The sequence below is a fragment of the Tachypleus tridentatus genome, chromosome 10 (assembly GCF_004210375.1).
Source record: "Tachypleus tridentatus isolate NWPU-2018 chromosome 10, ASM421037v1, whole genome shotgun sequence".
Lineage (NCBI taxonomy): Eukaryota > Metazoa > Arthropoda > Merostomata > Xiphosura > Limulidae > Tachypleus > Tachypleus tridentatus.
In genome coordinates, this window is record NC_134834.1 from 175,979,363 (window position 1) to 176,000,568 (window position 21,206).

Consider the following 21,206-nt stretch of genomic DNA (forward strand, 5'->3'; position numbering starts at 1 on the left):
GTAACAAAACAGTTTCCCCCACTGTTGCTAATCTAGTAAATACTTCTTTTAAAATAAGCCATAAATTGAAAACAAAATCTACAGATATTCTTATTTATTATGTTTTACCTTAACCCCATGCAATAAAAGAATATGAGAATAATACAAATGTGTTATTCAAATTTCTACCTTTAAAAGTATTTGGTCAACTTCTATACAAAAAACATAACTGATAATGATACTTCAGAAAATGTGCAGTGGAACACACAGGCTGGTGTTTTGGAAACACTAAAGAACAGGTTTATTCTTCTTTGCTTAAAAAATTTAAAATATACAATTAATGTCTTCAAACATTCATTCTTTTGATTCTTCTAAGATAAAATCTCTTAACAGAGCAAATCCAACATACACAAAAGAAAAAATTAAAATAAAGTAGTCTATGGTACTATCACTTCATTGATAAGCAGACCTTCCTAGGTCATCTTCAGGTTCTTTAACCTAGGAAGGTCGAAATGTTGTTTTCTTATCAATGAAAGTGATAATACCCATACCAGCTGTTCCGAGATACATTTTAATTTCAAGTGGGTTTCTTGTCATCAAGAACACTGTTAATATAAAACCTAATCTTAACCATCACAAAAATGTTCACTTAGATCTATTTTAATGACTTTCTTATATTTAAAATAAAGTTTCCATACTTAGGTTCAGGCAACAGAATTTTATTTTTATGATTTTGCATTTGATACTTAATTAACAAACAGTATTACATATATACATACAGTACTGTAAAAAAGTATTAAGACAAAATCAAATTTCAGGCTACTCTTAACAAGCAATGGAAGGTAAATCACAGATGAAACATCAAAACTTTATTAAATTTCATATTTAGTACAATAAAATCTCAGTGGAAGTACTTCAGTTCAGCAAATAATTAATATTTTGTGTGTCCTCATATTGCTCTAATAACTGCAGTCTTTCAGGCATTACTGAAACATATTTAATTAAAGTGTCTTTTGGAATTTTATTCCAAACATCTCCCATAAAGTTTCTTTGAAAGTAACTTCTAATCAAGTTTTTGATCCCTCAAATCACACATCTGGTCAAATGGTTTGTGACTGGGGCCAATGCATCATTTTAATGGCTCTAACAGTTTCTTTCTTAGCTAAGAAATATCTGCATAGGTTGGATGAGTGTTTGGGGTCATTATCTTCTTGGTAGAAGAATCCTTTACCAATAATATGCAAACAATTAGATATAACATGAAGCATCACTACCTGATGAAACTTGTGCTGGTCCATTGTTTCTTCTATTTAGGTAATATCTCCTGTCACCTCATCAGAAAAATACCCCCAAACAATCACACTGTTTCCCTCATGCTTCATGATAGGTACTATGCTTTGAAGTAAGTGTTTTTCACCTTTCTTCCATCAGATGTACAACCTATGTTTGAACCAAATATTTCAAACCTGTATTCACCCATCCATAATACTCTTTTCCAATCATCAACAGTCCAGTTTTTGTACTTTTTAGAAAATTTAAGTAAAGGTTTTTTAACTACTAAATGACCAAATATTCCATTCTTATTTAGACTTCTTGATACTGTAAATCTGGATATTTTTTTTTGTCATTTGGTAATTTATCTTGTCCTTGAGATCAGTGGCAGGTTTTCTTCCGTCCCAAAGACTGCATAAACAAAGATACGTAACATCAGTATCATTGAGTTTAGGTGTTCTGTCTCTTCTCTTCCCATTTTCAAATTTACCTGTCTCAGCTTCATGATCTAAAACATACTTAATAGTTTCTGGGGAGCATTTCAAGTTTGTAGCACTATGTTGGAGAGTCCAACCAGCATCATGTAAAGCTTTATGTGAACTCTCTACTCTACTGACAACTCTCTATGCTCTTTAGGCCATGACATAACAAGAAACTTGTATGTAGTGTTAAACACTGGTTTTTATCATGGTTAATTTGTGGAGTGCTATTAACTTGATTTCTTGAAGCTTTTAACAATACCACATTCTAGCTTCTTTCTATATAGTTAACACACTGCATGGATTACTACAACAGTTATTTCAGACCCTAAATTTGATTGGTACGTTCATTCAAGCAGAACCCTCATAATGCCCTTGGTACAAGTATATGGGAATTCTACAGAATGATAAGTTAAGTATTCTCATCCTGGCTCATTCAACTGTTAAGAGGAATCAGTGAAGCATTACCATAGTGTTGTAATTTACATTCTGTAATGATATAGAACAATTAGATTTATAAAATGAAAAGAATGAAAAATATTATCTTTTCTAAAACTTTTGTACAGTACTGTATGTGTGACTTACAGATACATGAACAATTTTATTACTTAAATATTACTTTCTGTTAGTTTCATCATAGTGTCCATTAAGTGTTGCAGCACTGTGACAAAGTAAACAAACATTTTACTTGGTACATCCAACACAAACTGTTATGAAACTTTATCTATCATTTGTTTGCACAGAATGAATAAAATAATGTGTTATTTTGGCAAAATAGGCATTTCATCATGTTAAATGAATTATAAATAAACATCATTTTGGCTTGAATCTAAATATCAAAATAAGTTCATCCTGAATCATATTTATGTTTTTTTCATGTCTCATAAATTATGCCGGTGTTTCATTTATTTGCACATTTTTAAGATATTAAGAAGTGGAAACATATGATTTTTGCTAATTTAACTTCAATTCAATTCAAAGGACACTGAATATATGTTGTTCACTTAGTTTAAGGAATTACATCCTTGAGTTTTGAATTGTTTGCATGCAGAAAATACTAACACTTTCCATAATGAATCAGTCAATGTGACCAAACTTGTAACTACAAAATAACCACTAGAGTTTCTATATAATAACTTTAATATGTTTTGTTTATCTTCACAAAATTTGATAAGCTTTCAGTGAACATTACAAATTTTTAGTACACAAAAAAACAACAAATTTTTAAATAACAATTTTTACTGCAGATTTTCCCATAAATGTATGGAATTAAAGTGTTGATTGCTCTGAGTAAAAAGTGATTTTTAAGTCAAGATTAAAAATACTTTTCTGCAGCTGAATATTATCAAATTTTATGTTATCTATCAAATATCAAAATTTTTTTCAGTAAAACATTACATTTCATCTGCTATTTTCTCTATACCAACTCTGTACATATTAAATAAATTTGACCAACCTTACAACCATTGTAAAACTTTAAAATATTTTCCCTTTTTTCCTTCCAGAATGAATACAGATTTTAACAGGAAGCTACATTTATTCTAAGTAGCTTAAAATCTGTAACACTGTACATCCATTTATATATATAATTTTATTGTCTTATTGCCCTTTAAACTGTGTCTAACTAATAAACCTGCCACATGAGCTGCAAATACCTCAACAAATGTGTAGCTCAAATTACCATATTGAGTGACACAATGCATAACCTTATCTTAAACACACCTCATGAAGAATGTTATTATCATAATTTTTTATTATGTTACCTATTCTAACTTTACCTAATCTAATACATTTTTCATATTATTTTTATAATAAATACTCATGAAAAACACAAAACCTTTAACTTATTGTTTCTTCCCTGTCAGTTCCATGAGAAATTTAAGCACTTTTTTTTTCGTACAGTAATGGTACTAATATACTAAATTTTTTATTTACTTAAATATGGTGCTTAATAACCCGCAATAATAACACAAACAAAGCAAACCCTGCCCTATAGATATCATAATTTAACTGGTTTTCTAATTATGGTGTAACAGCCTTAAAAAAATTCCCAAAGTTTCTCAACCTAAATATAATAGGAGAAACTTTCAAACTGAAACTGAAATAGATGATATTAAAAATATTAGTAATATATTATGACTTGTAATCTTTCTAAACATAGTGATGAATAAATTAAAAATGTGCAATCAGTGCAATGCCTTGTATCCTAGTATGCATCTAATGTAATTGTCTAGTGGTCTGTTTACAAATCTTTTGTTATTCCATATGTTATTTCAGTAAAAAATTGTATTGCACTTGTTTTCCAACAACAGAGACTGAATGCAATGTACTGTTGGCAAAACTGTTTTGGGTTTTAATATAATGGGTGTATGCATCCAGTTCAACAGAAAGCTCAGCTTTGCTAAGTAGTCATTATTTTATTGCCCTTCAAATTAATTATTCTACCAAACACTTTTGACCTTAACATATCAGGCAGCTGCCTCATAAATTTTCAATTACAAAACATTAATCTAATTCAATGAAAAAAACTCCTTTCTTAGTCAGTATTCTTATATAGTGTTTTGCATTGCTATTTGTACTTACAAAATGTACCTTCTAACACTTAAGTCAATTCTATGCATCTCATCTTGAAATTCATCCTCTTTTTTCAACTTTCAGTATTTCAAATTTTGAACTATCTATATCACCATAATCACTCTCACTAAACCCTAAAACATCAGCTTCTTTTAAATTACCACACTGCTCCATTTTCTCTACAAACAAAGTGTTCTGAAATATAAAAAACATATTTAATGATTCAATAACAAACTTACAGACAGAGAACTGTTACTGATGTGACCAAAAACACTAGTCTTCTCAGGTAGTTAGTTAGTATGCCCTCTGCAATTTTTTAAACATAATTTCTGTACTACAGAAAAAACCTTTATTTTCATGAAGATTACTGGCAAAGGCAATAATTTCATAATTATTACACCATAGACTAGTATGGTACATACTAATACATGCATAAATTGTTCGAGGACTGAGTTTGTCTGTTTGTTTGTTTTTTGGAATTTCACACAAAGCTACTGAGGGCTATCTGTGCTAGCCATCTCTAATTTAGCAGTGTAAGACTAGAGGGAAGGCAGCTAGTCATCACCACCCACCACCAACTCTTGGGCTACTCTTTTACCAATGAATAGTGGGATTTACCGTAACATTATAATGCCCCCACGGCTAAAAGGGCATAAAGAGGAAGACCACGTCAATCCTGACTGAAGACACTGACTCTAAAGCCTGTGAATAAAAAAAAACAGAGACCAGAACAAAAGCAGTTTATTGTTGAGATGAGTGACAAATGCAACTATGAACAGGAAACCAAGACAAGAACAGAACCACCAGAAAAGTTCAGAATCTAAGGAAATGAGCACATGCTGAGTCAACAACAAATCTGCAACAAAATCTAAAGCACCAGGATTATAGAAAACCAGGAGCTGTATCCAGTGCACATGGACCCAGAATGGGAGCTCTAGAGTCAAAAAACTAAGGGAACAGGATTTGGTACCTCCTTGCTCAGTGATGTACAAGATCACTATGGAGTTGTTGGAATACACCATAACTTCTGTCCCCATAAGAAGACAAAGGAAATGAGACATATTTTGACAAACAGCTAAGAGCCCCAAAACATAGACATGAAGCCCAAGTTCAGACAATGAATAACTCCCAGGAATCTAAATGGGAACAAGATATGCACTCCAACCAAAAAAAAAAGGAAACATTGGTAGAAAGACGGCAGGTCTGGACAAGGAGGTGAGAAAGAAAAATCAGTTGTAGTATTGTCTCTGTCCAACCACTAAGCTAGGTCAGTCCAAATGGAAGAAAGAAAGACAACAAGATGATCCAAGTGAAGGTCTTTTGATCATAGAATATCCACTGGAGAGAATGCAAGACAGCACTGAGAGGTAGGAAGAGCTACAACTTAATTGACATTGAGCTTAAGCACATGACATACACAGTGGATTTAAAAAATACAAGAAAACACCACTGGCCACAGAGAGGGATCTACAATACATTAGCCAAAAAGGTCCCTTCATAAACAAGAAGTGGGTGGGGGGCATTCAATAATTTCAAAATGCAGAAATGTAAATCAATATTAAAGAAAAAGTAAGCATGTAGCATTAAGATAAAGGTCAATAAACCTGCGAGCAAAAACCAGCATATCTGTACTACTGCCAACTGAGAAATGATTAACAAGTGCAAATATGAAGAGGGTGCTGTTTACAATAGAAGCTGTAATGCTCCTGTTAGTGGAAGGCTGTTCCATGGTTATTTGCATGTGGATATTCAGAAGTAGGAGGTGGAAGACGAAGACAAGTGGTGAGTGTTGAAAATTTGAACTGATAGAGAACAGTACTGATAAAAAAATAAATTAAATAGAGCTTCACCTATTTTTGCCAAATCTTAGACTTGTGCAATCTAATCTTACAGTCTTCAGAAGTCAACATAATGAAATTGGAGATAAGGCCTTTATCCTGTCAATCTTCTAGACAATCTTGTAAACTACAAGATCAATTACTTTTTTTTTCTCAATAAAGAATATCTTTAACAGCCTAAAAGTAATAATTCTTTTATTCCTAAAGGCATCTGAACCTTTTACAATGTCAGAATATTTTCTTAAATATGTAGACCAAAACTGTAAACAGTATTGTAATAACATCTGAGGCCTAATTAACAATTTTTATAATTATCTCCTTTGGCTTGTACTCAGTATGCCTATAAATACAATTTTCTTTTATAGTGCTGAGTGTGTAAAAGATATGACAGTGAGTACTCCTTTGCTGTATTGTTTGATAAAACATCTAACAAGATGCTCTGTTAGCATCAGACACTTGCTAAATTGGTGAGTAGAGTAACAATGGTAACATAGAAGGCCAAATTTAATTATTTCCCCTTTACCAATTAAGACAAAGTAGCCAGATGGCTAAGACATTTTTTGACCAAGAATTAATACAATGATGATACTAAAGTTAAACAGCTATGTGTCTGAAGACTAAATGTTTTTATTCTACAGGGTGGCCCATAAGTCCCTACCCATCCATATATCTTATGTATCCGGTGTATCTGTGTGCTGTCCCTCATTCTCGCTGCATAATATTATGCGACGCCATGTTCTGTGAGACATTTTCAAGTGTAAATGGGCTTACATTGACCATATTTCTCTGGAAAAAAAGGAAAAATTATTATACATGCGTAATTGAATATAACATAATAACATATGGATGGGTAGGGGCTTACGGGCTATCCTGTACATTAAATAAATTTCTAATCAATGGAAAAGAATGAAAAGTAATGTTGCATTAGAAATCTGTAAACACAAACACTGTAATAGTAAAAATAGTCAGCAAGAGCACAAGAGATTTAATTTAAAACATTATTTTACCTACCTCTATGTGATGTTACAGTTGCTTGATTTTCTAGTAGTTCAGTATCCAATGGAACATTCAGTTCTTCATCATAAACAGGTTCAACTTTTATTTCTAAAACCTCCATTGTTGTATAAGTAACTCTTGGTGCTTGACTGAAACCTACATTTAGACTGTAAATAATTGTAACTTATTTTTCTCATATAGTATTAATGTTAAGTCTTTGAACTAAAATGCTTAATATACACATTTTCATAGATTTAGCTTCAAGTACCTCATGTATATATTACTACTAAATGGTATCTTACATCTTTAAGGGCTATACACATAATCTGTACTGATCTTAAAGTATCTTAAGTACATAAAGATCAGTATTGATTTTTTCTTTATCCAGTTCAACTTGCATTTCTGAGTGATTATTTTGAAGTAAGCAAACTTCAACTGATACTTTGACTTAATAGTTTAACATCTAACAAAGGTTTTAGCAACAATTACAGAACATTCTAATCCTCCATCTAAACAACTTATTACTTTACATGTAAGACTATGTAGTTTGACATGTAAAGGATATGAATCTAAAAGAAGGAAACCTTCTTCTCCACACAGATTTCTTTGTTTACATATACAGTGTTAAACTCATCTTACAAATGTTGAAAAACCAGAAAATGAACAAGAGAAAACTTTTATTAATGTTTTGTTATAGCACGTACAAATATAAATCTTTAGGTTTATTTCATGATATACAACAGTTAAACATCAAGTGAATACTTTATTTTTCTGTAAAATAATACATTTAGTATGATTGCACCTTGATGTTCAGTTAATATGGTTATGACTTGTGCAATACATTTTCTTTTACTATTTATCACAAAATGATATTCAGCATATTTAAGACTTAAGTAATTAAAAAATGGTTTTCACACTAAAATGCAGAAGCAAGGTTCAATAAATAATCATAAACTGAACAAAAAAAGCATTATGGAAACCTATGTAGGATTTATATACAAAAAAGAATATGGGAACAAATAATTTCATTTCTATAAATGTTTAATACATTACTTCCATTACAGGTGAAACAACTTCCATATTATATATTTATTTCTGGCTACTACTTACTGGAAAAAAACTACCTTTTTAATACACTGTTCTCCTTTCATTATGTAATATATATATATATATATATATATCATTGCTTCAGTAAAACTAACTTTAAATTACACATGGAAAATTTTCTTACTGTCATGTAACAACTGATAAAATATTCACACTCACGAAACACAATTTCTTTAAGTTGGTTGATCAATTTCAAAGGTTATTTCCTGCTGGTTACAAATAATACTACAGATGTATCAATGTAAAACATTCTCACAGTATCAACAAACCATCCTAGGATAAATTTTCTGGGATAAGTAAGCCTAGAGATAGATAAACTTCTGTTTAAGATCTCATTTTAAGTATTAGACTAAAAATAGTTTCGACAATTCAAAACTATATATAGGTTTATATACATTGAAACTAAGTTACTTTAGAAATCCTGTTACTCTTCATTAAGTTCTCTTGTCATTTCAAATCTATTAATGTCAATGAACTCCAAGTACTGGATAATAAATCATTTTTTAAACAGAAATATATGCTACTTTAAATGTTTTATGTCCCCAATAAGCAAAGGTTTCTAAAAAAAATCCATTCTCTAACAACTTTTAATATGTATTCTACAATAATTAGAGATTTACTCTAGAAAGAAGACTATCTCACAATACTTAAGTCTTGCAATCTTTTGTTTTACTGATTACTTGGAAACTTATCACAGACACAACAAACTAAATTTTTAAAAATACAAGTATGCAATAGAGATAAAGCAAGTGATTTCATATTATAAAAATAATATAATCAGGAGTAAAAAATTTCTGCAATGGCCACTTGTCATTTGAGAAAGTTTGAAATAAAGCTTAACAGCTTTGTGAATGATAGGAGTTGACTTTTTTCTTTATAGTTTTAGTTTGAGATGGATCAGTAGGTCTTTTGTTGTCCCTAAACATTATGTTACATCATACAGAACAAGTTACAGAGGTTTTACTCATCCTATACCAATTTTATTTTCCTAAGTATCTGAAACTAAAACTACAAGATTTCAGGACTACAAGGAGCCCTTTGGTCCATCTTGCCTATCCCATATATTAAGTTACCAAAATGAAAAAAAACACCTCTGATAATTCACATATTTTTCAAGCTTTCCTTTAAACTTACTGCTCCAATCTCATATTAAGGCAGCTTATCCCACAGGTCAACTACCCTGTTAGAAAAATAAAACTGTCTTAGCTAAAGATGACCCCTACTCTATCAAAATATATATTTGTGTATATCCACATAGTCCTACCATTCTCACCAACACTATTTATTACCTTAACTAAGAACCTTAAATACTTCGCAACTCTTAGTTTGTGAAGAGAAAATAATCTCAGAGATAAAAACCTGACCTTGTATGATAATCTTACCACATCAGGTCAACAAGTAGTTTTGATTGACTAATACTGCTTTACTCTTAATTATCTAATATTAGTAACAATAATACACAAAGTCTGAAACATCAGAACCAATACTTAACTAAAATATGATAGACCAACTTATTCTCTGTGTAAACTGTTTCTGTTGGATACATTGCCATCAGTTCATAAAACACGGTTTTTTTTTACAACATACATAACTGTTAGTCACAATAACAAGGCTCAAGTTACAAAACTGAAACCTAACCCAAGAAATCTGCATCTCTAACCTTCATCATTTACTTACATATTTCAAAACTTTCTATGTGTATCAAATTTAAAACGTACTACAATAACACAAATAACAAGGCAATATCTTTTACTAAACTGTCGCAAATACTAACGACGTGAACAAAAACACTTTGATATCCATACGATTAAATGCTAACCATATTATTTTTGATACGAGTTACCAAACGAACCACGTGCGAGACTAAAATACTGAAACGCCCCTTCGAATTATAATAATATAGTTTCTGGAAGGAAGTTTTTATCTCTACGCCTATCCAAAATATTTGAACGTATCACCAATTATACTTTTCTTAATCATTAAAGTTCTAGAAAGTGGTAGATACATATCTGCCCTTACTTGCAATTTTTCCGAAATAAATTAAATATCGACGCTGTTTGGTTCAGAAGATAAAATATTGGTACTTATTTTTTGGATTTTTTTTTTAATACTGTACACTTGCACTAGAAAAACTGCGAAAATTATATTTAGTATCTACTTTATTGGCACTATTAACTTCCGGTGAATTCACCCAGTTACCAATGGTGTGTTTTTCGTGATCAGATAAAGAACATTGGTCAAACTGAAGTATTTCACTGAAAACAGTCCCCAGCTGAGACAGCGCTACGTCTTCACATTTACAACACTAAAATCAGGGATTCGATTTCTCTCGGTGGACACAGCAGATAGCCCGATGTGGCTTTGCTGTTAGAAAAACACACCCACATATACACTAAAAGCATTTCTTAAATTTGTTATATCAGTTGCCATATAGGTAAATAACACAAAGGTTAAAGTGTATCTCAAATGACCTTGGAAGGTTGAAACATTGTTCTCTCCTTATCAATAAAAGTGTTAATACCCATTACAGCCGTTCTGAGATACATTTTTATTTCAAGTGGGTTTCTTGTCATCAACAGGGACAAATGTTAAACTAAAAATTATTCCTAAAGATATACCATAACTTCTTTTAAATCTTTAACACATTATTAGTGTGCGTTTTCTTACAGTAAAGCCACATCGGGCTAAATGCTGAATAACATTATTAGTCTTAAATTCCATAAAATTTTAATAGTTTCTGCTAAATTGTTAAAGTGCTAGATATTAGTTACGTAGATAAATCAACTGCCTCATACATAAACTTTTCTCAAAGTGGAAGCCAAAATAATCAAACAACAACATTATTTTGCAGACTATTAAAGCAAAACCACTTTAGTGTCATCGTAGTTGAAATAACTATTATATTTTACCCTTCCCTAACTAGGAAGAGTGTATTTTTATTTCGAAACATTCTGGTAATTTACCTAAAATTTGTTTAGATTATATAGTTAGTGGCAGTGGCGGCGCCAATATTGTTACCTACATATATTCATAAAATATGGAAAACACAATCGTCGTTGTTGCTTAACAATTAACATCAAAGAGACAAAGATCTGTAGAACTCAACGTCTTCATTAAGACAGAAGTATGTGTCATGCGTCCCATTGCAACGTACTGAATGCACTGAAACTCATGCGCTGTATTGCCGCTCCCTGTGTAATGCCATTCTATCTTGAGCTTTGACGAAGATTAGACAACCACGTTGATTTCAAGTTACAACAGATCATCAGGGATTTTACTTGATAAACCAAAGGTTTCACAGGTATTTACCCATTCATTTCATTTATCTTTTATTGAAAAGTAAAATATAGCATGCATGTATAAGTGTATTGTGTATAGGTCAAAACTATGAAGCATTTAGCCGGTGTTGTGTCCTCTGTGAGATCATTTTGCATTGTGTATCAACCATCCAAAATTGTACTGATGATTGTGGCATACACTTAAAATTGTGACTTACAATCCAATTAATGTTATATTTATGATTAGATAATAACCTCACATGTTAACTGACCAAATAATATTTGTAAACAATTCCAAAATGAATTTTGAAATTGTCATTGGGCTATTTAGAATTGCCAAATTTAATGTAATGTAGTAGTTACATTATTGTAACAGGTGCTTGTCACACTTATGATAATACGAACAATATCACAATCACAGTTTGGCCTGTATGAATAATGTAAACTTATGAAGAAACCAGCCTTTCTGTGAAGGTCAACTGGGTGGAATTTAGGTGAGCTTCCTCTTTTACATATACGCATATTTTCATAAACAGATTATTTCTAATTTATAATAATGAATTATTAATCCAATGAAAACTGCATTGAAAACGCAGTTCAAAATAGCACACCTTTCTGAAATGTACCTTGGTATTTACATTATTATAATATACCATCTATACTTCATATTGATGGCATTTTGGGAAGCCTCTCCACAGTTTACCTCAGCCCCCAACGAAAATATCCTGGCGCTGCCACTGATTAGTGGGCGTCTTTGTAAGCAAGATTTGAAAGATTTAAACTTACGTTAATCCTTTAGATTGAACAAAAGTTACGTGCAAGTAGAATTGTTCAGCAAGAATTTTCTTTTGTGAAAAATAACATGCACTAACTTTAAAACATAATTTAATTCCTAAACTACTCAACTTTTTGCTAATAAGTTAACCCACAAATTTCTGCTGCTTGCTCATTTCTGAATGAGGCTATATATAATTCGGAGCTTAAAATGTTTACACTTAGCTTTGCGGGTCTCGACGCTTATTGCACTCTTCGAAGTGAATTTGCAAAAATGCATTAATTAGCTTGGGGGTCTTACCTGGATTGATGTTTGTTTTCTTTCATTTCTTTTCCTTAAAGTGATTAAGCGAGAAAAGCTATAGAGAAGACAATACTAACACAAAGATTAACTGATGGAATATTATCATTAGATAAAGTCTTCATTTTAATTTCTGTCTATAACCAAAAAGATACAGAAGCAAAGTTCACATTCTCACATAACACAAAAAATATCCTTTATCAAGTTTAAAAACTTATAATCGATATCACAATAGTTAATGTAACATCCTGGACTCAAGCACTGAATGGCTGCCTCAGGGAGAGGGGAGAAGGTAGAGAAATTGATATCACACTTCCAATAGAGGGCGAGGCTATCTTAAAATAAGAATTCGACGAAGAACCACCAGAAAAATAACAGACCAGTGCTCTGTCGAAACATATAGTATGTATTTCATTATGAGGGCCCGGCATGGCCAAGCGTGTTAAGGTATGCGACTCGTAATCCGAGGGTCGCGGGCTCGAATCCCTGTCGCGCCAAACATGCTCGCCCTTTCAGCCGTGGTGGCGTTATAATGTTTCGGTCAATCCCACTATTCGTTAATAAAAGAGCAGCCTAAGAGTTGACGGTGGTTGGTGATGACTAGCTGCCTTCCTTCTAGTCTTACACTGCTAAATTAGGGACGGCTAGCACAGATAGCCCTCGAGTAGCTTTGTGCGAAATAAAACAAAACAAAACAAACAAAGTGGATTAATGTCACAAGTGGGGTACCTCAAGATCCAATATTACTGCCTTTGTTCTTTTTTATTACATCAATGACATAGATGAAGGAATGGTAAATAAATTATTTAAATTTGCATATGATATTAAAAGTCTTGGAAGTTAGCTGTGAAGAGGATGCTGCTGCTTTACAAAAGGATTTAGATAATTCAGTGAGATGGGGAAATAAATTGCAGATTGGATTTAATTATAATAGATGCGAGGTAATGCGTGTAAGGTATCATAATTTAAATTATAAGTATAATTTGTATGAGAATAACCTTAACAGTGTTATGAAAGAATGGAATTTTGACGTAATGGTTGATCAGTTTCTTAATTTATTCAAGCAGTGAGCTGTTGCTTGTGCTTGGTGAAATAGAGTTTTAGGTTGTATCTACACAAATATTGATTACAATTTTAAAGAAGATATAATTTCATTGTATACGTTACTGGCCAGGCCACATATTAAATATTGTGTTCATTCTTGGGATCCTTACGTTAGAAATGATATTGTGCAAGATAATAATTGCAGGCTTTTTTGTTTTTCTTGGAATTTCGCACAAAGCTACTCGAGGGCTATCTGTGCTAGCCGTCCCTAATTTAGCAGTGTAAGACTAGATGGAAGGCACCTAGTCATCACCACCCACCGCCAACTCTTGGGGTACTCTTTTACCAACGAATAGTGGGATTGACCGTCACATTATACACCCCCACGGCTGGGAGGGCGAGCATGTTTAGCGCAACGCGGGCGCGAACCCGCGACCCTCCGATTACGAGTCGCACGCCTTACGCGCTCGGCCATGCCAGGCCATAATTGCAGGCATTTGGATTTACACATAAAGAGGCTTCGTTTATGAGTTGTACTCTAAAACCACAAACTTTATGGATAAAGTTCCAAACCAACAGGAAACAAGCTCTGAACAAAGATTAGTAAAAACATCTACAGAAAGGCAAGAATAGTAATAGTAAAACACGATATTTAAATAAACATTCTTTTCAGGACAATAACTGTTAAAAGAATGTTATGCAAACTAAATACAGAAAAAAACAGCTGTACTACAATATATTAAGTGTGTACTAAATCATAAAAACACAAATGATTACGCTAACTGTTTCATTCAGTATTTATAAAAACAACATATTCAATTGATAAAACTTTTTAGTAGGATGTTAAATGTATTAGTAATAATATATGTCTATAGAAACGCGCTAAATCTATTTAATGAAAACTGTAAACATAAGATGAAATAAGTTGAAATTTGTACACAAAATATCTGCATGTTTATCATACCAATGCATCCTCTTCTACCACTTTGATGAACTACAACTCTAAGTAGCTATGCCTTCTGGTGCCATTTTGAGGAATTATGCCAACTTTTCCACGCTCTCCCTCTGAAGCAGCCAGTCAATCTACGCAACCAAGGTATCATCCTAGAATGCCTAAATACTTAAGCATAACGACCCATCATAGTCCTTTTCCAATGTTATGCTACCTGGAATATAGGATCTCTTCTATCACCAGTTCCAAAGTCATATGGATCAAGATTCGAAAGATTAGTGAACAGTACACTTCTGCCCCCTTTCACTCTTGCTCTCTAATGGCCAGGAAGTTGCTGATGCTCAGAATATTGTTGATACTTTCGGTGAAAGCTTTTCTTATCCATCTGACACTTCTGCTTCATATAGCACCTTCCCAGCGCCTTCAAGACACGGGCAGAGCAATCGCTTCTGTTCTTTCGGGCTGATTGTCTCTATGACTATAATCGCCTCTTTACGATGGTGTAACTCAAGATGACCTTTCATCGGTTTGCCAGGACATTAGTTGGGCTTGACGATATTCACTGCGAAATGCTGCGCCATCTTTCTCCTGCCTCTCTTGCTATTCTTCTGGTTATTTTTAATTGGATCTGGCAGGAGAATTTTTTCCTCATGCTTGGTGCCATGATATTGTCCTCCATTTTTCTAAGCCTGGGAAGGATCCCAAGATTCATTCAAACTACCGTCCAATTGCTTTAACTAGCTGTCTCAATAACATCGTAGAAAGGATGGTTAATGCTCGTTTCATTTGGTTCCTCGAATCAAACAACCTCATCTCGCCCACCCAGTGTGGGTTCTGACGACAGCGCTCCCCCGTGTACTACTTGATTTGTCTTGACACATCAATCAGGAAAGCCTTTCTCAAGTAACAACATTTTGTTTCTGTATTTTTGACCTTGACAAAGCTTATGATACTACCTGGAGGTATGGCATCCTGCGAGACCTCCACTCGTATGGATTACTTGATAATTTGCAAATTTTTATTATACATTTTTTGATGAACTGGCTATTCCAAGTCCTTGTGGGTTTGCCACTTTCCCGTTCTTTCCCATAGGAACTTGGAGTCCCTCAGGGCTGTGTCTTGAGCATCACACTTTTCATTATAAAGATTAATGCCATCAGAGGACAGTTCTTCCTACAGTTGCATACGGTTTCAATGTCGACGATTTCCACATCTTGTATCAGTCATTGAGCATGGCGTTTATTGAACAGCAGCTACAGGCTGCCCTCAGTCGTTTACTGAAGTGGTCCATAAAAAATGGCTTTTATCTCTTTTTGCTCTAAAACTGTTTGCATGCACTTCTGCCGTGAATGGTGTGTACACACCAGTCCCGAGCTCCATGTTGGAGAAGTTGTGCTTCCTGTGGTACCTGAGGCAAAGTTCTTGGGACTTATCTTTGACTGTAAGCTGATCTTTATTCCACACATCAAGGAGCTATGTGCCAAGTGTAGAAGGGCACTAGATATCATCTGTGTCCTCTTTTCCACCTCTTCAGGAGTTAATTAATGTTCTATGCTAAAAATCTATTGTGCCCTCATTTGATCAAAACTGGACTATGGGTCTTTAGTCTATTGTTCTGCCAGGACCTTGGCTTTGAAGATAATGTAATACACAATTTTTTGATTTAAATTAACAGTTATTGTGATTGGTATGCACTATCATAAACAAATGAATAAACTGTTTTTGTTTTGTGTGTTCTGATAATGTATCAATAATTTAAGAATCACATGACTGATCATACTTAAACCTTTCGAGATGACGTCTGAGTAAACTGTGTTGAACGTACAGCCTGTCTTATTTTTATTAAACAGGACACGGATAATGTTTGGTAGTTTTACCTGTTATTATAGGCTATAGTTCAATGATATGTTACAACAGTAACTTAAATGGTTAGGTAATAATGAACTTAGGACAGGAAAAATCAGAGAATATCATTCTGCTTAAGATTTGGAAGCCATGCACTGAATACCAGTAACTTGTGTGTAAGAGAGAACCATACCTCATTAACGTTGCTCAGAATATTTCCATAGTTGAATTAGTGTTGTACACAGGCCGTGCACTACACAGAGAAGTGCGCATTTGTACACATACACTACATGGCCAAAGGTTTGTGGACATCCCTTCTAATCAGTGGATTCAGCTATTTCAGCCACACCCATTGTTAACAACTACACAAAATCAAATATACAGCCATGCAATTTCCATGGACAAGGCCTGGCATGGCCAAGCGCGTAAGGCGTGCGACTCGTAATCCGAGGGTCGCGGGTTCTCGCCCTCGTCGCGTTAAACATGCTCGCCCTCCCAGCCGTGGTAAAAGAGTAGCCCAAGAGTTGGCGGTGGGTGGTGATGACTAGCTGCCTTCCATCTAGTCTTACACTGCTAAATTAGGGACGGCTAGCACAGATAGCCCTCGAGTAGCTTTGTGCGAAATTCCAAAACAAACAAACAAACAAACAATCAAACTTCAAATGAAGTAATCCAATTCACGTCGTAGTTGCTTGTTTCTTGATCGATATTAAAATACGATACTATGACAAATCATTATATTATAACCTAAATGTGATACTTTTCCAGGTTAAAGTTTTATGTTATTATAAGAGTTATGAGAGAAGCATAGGATTACATTTCTTTGTTTCACCTTATTCAATGTTCTCAAATTAGGTTTATTTTAATTTTGAATGAAAGTCTACAGAAGGTGACACATGCTCTATACTTGAATGGAATAGAGAAGGTTAATTGAACACGTACCTAGGCATCATGTCGCCAGTAGTAGGCCAGCAGGCTGGCTGGTATTTGGACAGTAGAAACTGATTGAACTGTATGTAAAACGGACTTCGTCTTCATTGTTAACATGGCCAGGATAATATGGTTTATTTTGTATAAACAATAGGCATATTAACAAACATATGTGTGTGTATATATATATATATATATATATTAAAAGAATCAGGTTTTATGTGATGTTGTATCACACCATACAACTTATGATGTGTGACTCCGTCACACCATAACATTACAGTGTTATGGTAATTAATACCATAATTAGAAAAGTGCAACATATTGTAGTAGGTGAGAAGCTATAATTACAAAGATCAATATCAAAAGCTGACCATGTGTCCCGGACAAAGTACGTAACATAATCAAGAAAGATCTTCAACTAGAAACAAGAGCAACAACATATGGATTCACCAAGATAAAGGTTTCCAACCATACTTAACTTTTAACCATTATATACTTCATAAAGTTGGAGAATAAAAATAATGTTCAGCATATAGAGATTTATGTGTGATCAAAGCGTTGAAATATCAAATGGGACACCGTCATACTTGTAAACTCAATGTGTTATGGAAATTCTTATAGGAATGAATGGTTTAGTGTACATAACAGCTTTAGGATGGAGTATTTTGCAATAAAACTACACTATATGAGTTTTATCAGGATGCGCGGTCGTCAGACAGAGAGAGAACAAGTGGACATGACAGCACGGATTGTAAAGATTAAATTGAAGCCCCGTTTGTTTGTTTATTATTATTATTTCTTTGTGAAAACTTGTGCATTATTATTAATATTTGTGGCATTTATAAATTTTGTCGATTTACAATAAACTGAGAAAATAATTTTTTTAAGATATGTTGTTTTGATTTGTTTGTTTGTGGATTCTTTGTTGCCTGAATGTCACAAACATAGGCGTAATAGATTTGGAACTTAACTAGCTTTTGTACTTCTGAAACTTTGGTTTAAATTTAAAATTGCAAAAATGAAAGATACCGAGAAATTAGTTTCTTTCCGTTAACATTAATGTCTGTACCCAAGAAGGTATTAACAAAGACATTTAAGTTTGTGTACATGAAAACGTATTTTTTAAACTGGATATATAAACAACTAGTCAGTTAATTTATAACAGCAGACCGAAGCTACATAGAGTTATTTACTGTCTCCACAGCAGGGAATCGAACTCCGAATTTTAGCGTTATAAGTTCGTAAACTTACTGCTGTCCCATTGGGAGACTGCATAGATAAAATATTTTCTTCAAGATTGAAAGGAAGAAATTTTAATGATACTTTTAACGTAAGTCTGAGCGTAGTTTAGGCCTAGTCACGCTATCTATATTTGCTCTTTTCTCGATAAGTTTCAAAACTTGGCTTATCACCAGCGTAGTACAACTTGCAGATAACAAAATAAAAACAGTTATCGAAAGTTATCTTTTTTATTAGTTATAACTTGTGACAACTTATTTACCCTTCCTGTGTTGAACTTTATAAAAAATTATATTAGGTGTTACTATAGGTTATAGTATAAAACTGTAAATATAATCTTCTAATTTACATCAGATCTCTCTTAACTCTATTTTGTGTATGCGTAGTAATACCATTACAAGTAAATAGTGTGGAGACTGCCTCTTATCGCTGAATTCCCAAAATTACTAATAATTATTATGTTATATTTTTAATTTTAGTTGTGTTTTTTTTTTAAATTATAAATACACACAATCATATTACCTTGGAAGTTCAATATGACACTTGACATATTTTTTGCTTTTTTTCAGAATTAAACATTTAGGCTCAAGGTAGACATAAAAAGTACTACATGTTCAATCCTAATTATCACATACATAAGAAATAACTTATATGCAGTGTTGTATAACTAAAGTAATCAATACTAGTGGACACTAAGTTACAATGTAATTAATTTACTGATTCGTACTTCTCTCATTACTTATGAAATGTATTATTTTACTGGTGAAAAAATACAATAAATGGAACAAACTATCAGAATATTTGGAATTGGGTTACCAGTTTGAATCTAGTTGTGTATTCTCATCAGTTTTATATCTTCAAAAGATGACATAAGATAAAAAAGGATGCATGAATGTGTCAAAACTGGTATCTCTAACTTCAAATCTTCTGATAGTTTATGCAGTTTACTGTGATTTTGTTCAATAACATTTCTCTTGATACACATGATATTATGTTATTTTAATATGGCACAATAGTACTGCGTATGTCTTTGCACTGACATTTGGTTTGGAAGTTAACATTTTCTTTACATGGGAATGTATTTCCAATAAATACTTCAAATATTTTTCCACTCATCCTACTCACTTTCCCAATGCACATTTTTTTCTTACTTAATCAAATCATGAGGATTCATGAGCATGAATGTAAAGGGAGTCAGTGCACATGGAAATGTGTTGCACTTCTCTTGATGGAGGTAGGGATGCAAATTCACATGATTTTATGTAACATTAGTTAGGAGTTGTTTCAAGGCTAATGGCGTGCAAGCTGCACAACCTCAATAGGAAAGAAGCTATTCTATATATGGATGCTAGTATCTATATCTATTAGATATATACATTTTCAGGTAAAGAAAATATTAATTTTCTGTTGCATATGAAACAAATTTAAAATGCTAATTGAATCAGATAAAGAAAAATTCATGCTAGACCTTTATGCATATAAAAGACATGAAGATCAATTTATTATAAGTATAGCTAGGAAAGAAGTAAAACTCCATTTACTAATCAAGATATGCATAAGATACATGAAGTCAAAGCTATAAAAATCATTAAAACATGTATGTTAAAAATTTTAGTTTAAAGATATAAAAAACAGAAAACATTTATTTTAGTATTTCTGATGGTGGAACACATCATAGTAATAAAAATGTTGACATTTTTATTCAATGTTCATGCACTTGGAGAAGGAAAAAAAAAATCATAATTCTTTATTTCTAGGCTAAATGTGTGCTTCATTTGAGCCTGAGATGATACTGATTCCACAATGGAGGAAGTAGAAATAAAAGTTGAACCCATTTTTGATGAAGAGCAGAATGCTCTGTTGAATATCAAACTGATGGAAAATCAAGAAAAAACTATAACATCACCTTATAGTAAGTAAACACTTTTTTTTTACTTACTTTTCATCTTCTTGCTGACGTTTTTTCATGATTATGGTGTATGTTGGCTTTCATAATGTAGTAATGTTTCATATTCTTTGACATTGATTAGAAACTTATTTAATGTCAGCAGAACTATTTACTCTCTTGACACATAAACAATTAAAGATACATCATTTTATCATTATACTTTTATTGTAGTAGTAGTATTTAGACCAGTTCTAACATGATTTCAATGGTCATACTTGCCATTAACACAATGCATGTTTGGATGATAGAAATTATAGTACTTCACAACCTAGTTATTGGGCATTGCTATATATGAAACACTCATTAGCATGATTGTAGAAAAAACAGAGGTAGTTGAATCTGTTCTCTATTGCTCATAATAAAGCTATGTGTAATAGAGTTGTAGAATATATTTATATGATGTAACCTCTAAGTTCAACAGGAGACCAGCAGGTCCACAAAGGCTGCCCCATCCGTTAAATTGAAAAAGAACTCGAGTCTACTCATTGCCATTCAAATATTTATCTTGCCTTCCTTTAAACTGTTAAATTTACTACTTCATTACATTTGAAGGCTGGAGGTGATTCCTTCCCTCTGAAAATGTATATTTATGTCCTCTAGTCTTACCATTCTCACTGTTAAATACGATACTTTGATACTGTTGATGT

The 21,206-nt window shown here is 32.8% G+C and overlaps 1 protein-coding gene across 1 annotated transcript in view; it reads left to right on the plus strand.

The window, feature by feature from the left end:
- The first annotated feature begins 18,156 nt into the window (after positions 1-18,156).
- Positions 18,157-21,206, plus strand: part of LOC143228570 (uncharacterized) — a 50,287-nt gene continuing 47,237 nt past the window's right edge. The window contains exons 1-2 of the mRNA XM_076459808.1: positions 18,157-18,702; positions 20,369-20,523. Of these exons, the coding sequence (XP_076315923.1) occupies positions 20,415-20,523 (109 nt within the window). The 5' untranslated portion in view covers positions 18,157-18,702; positions 20,369-20,414. The remainder of the gene's footprint in view (positions 18,703-20,368; positions 20,524-21,206) is intronic.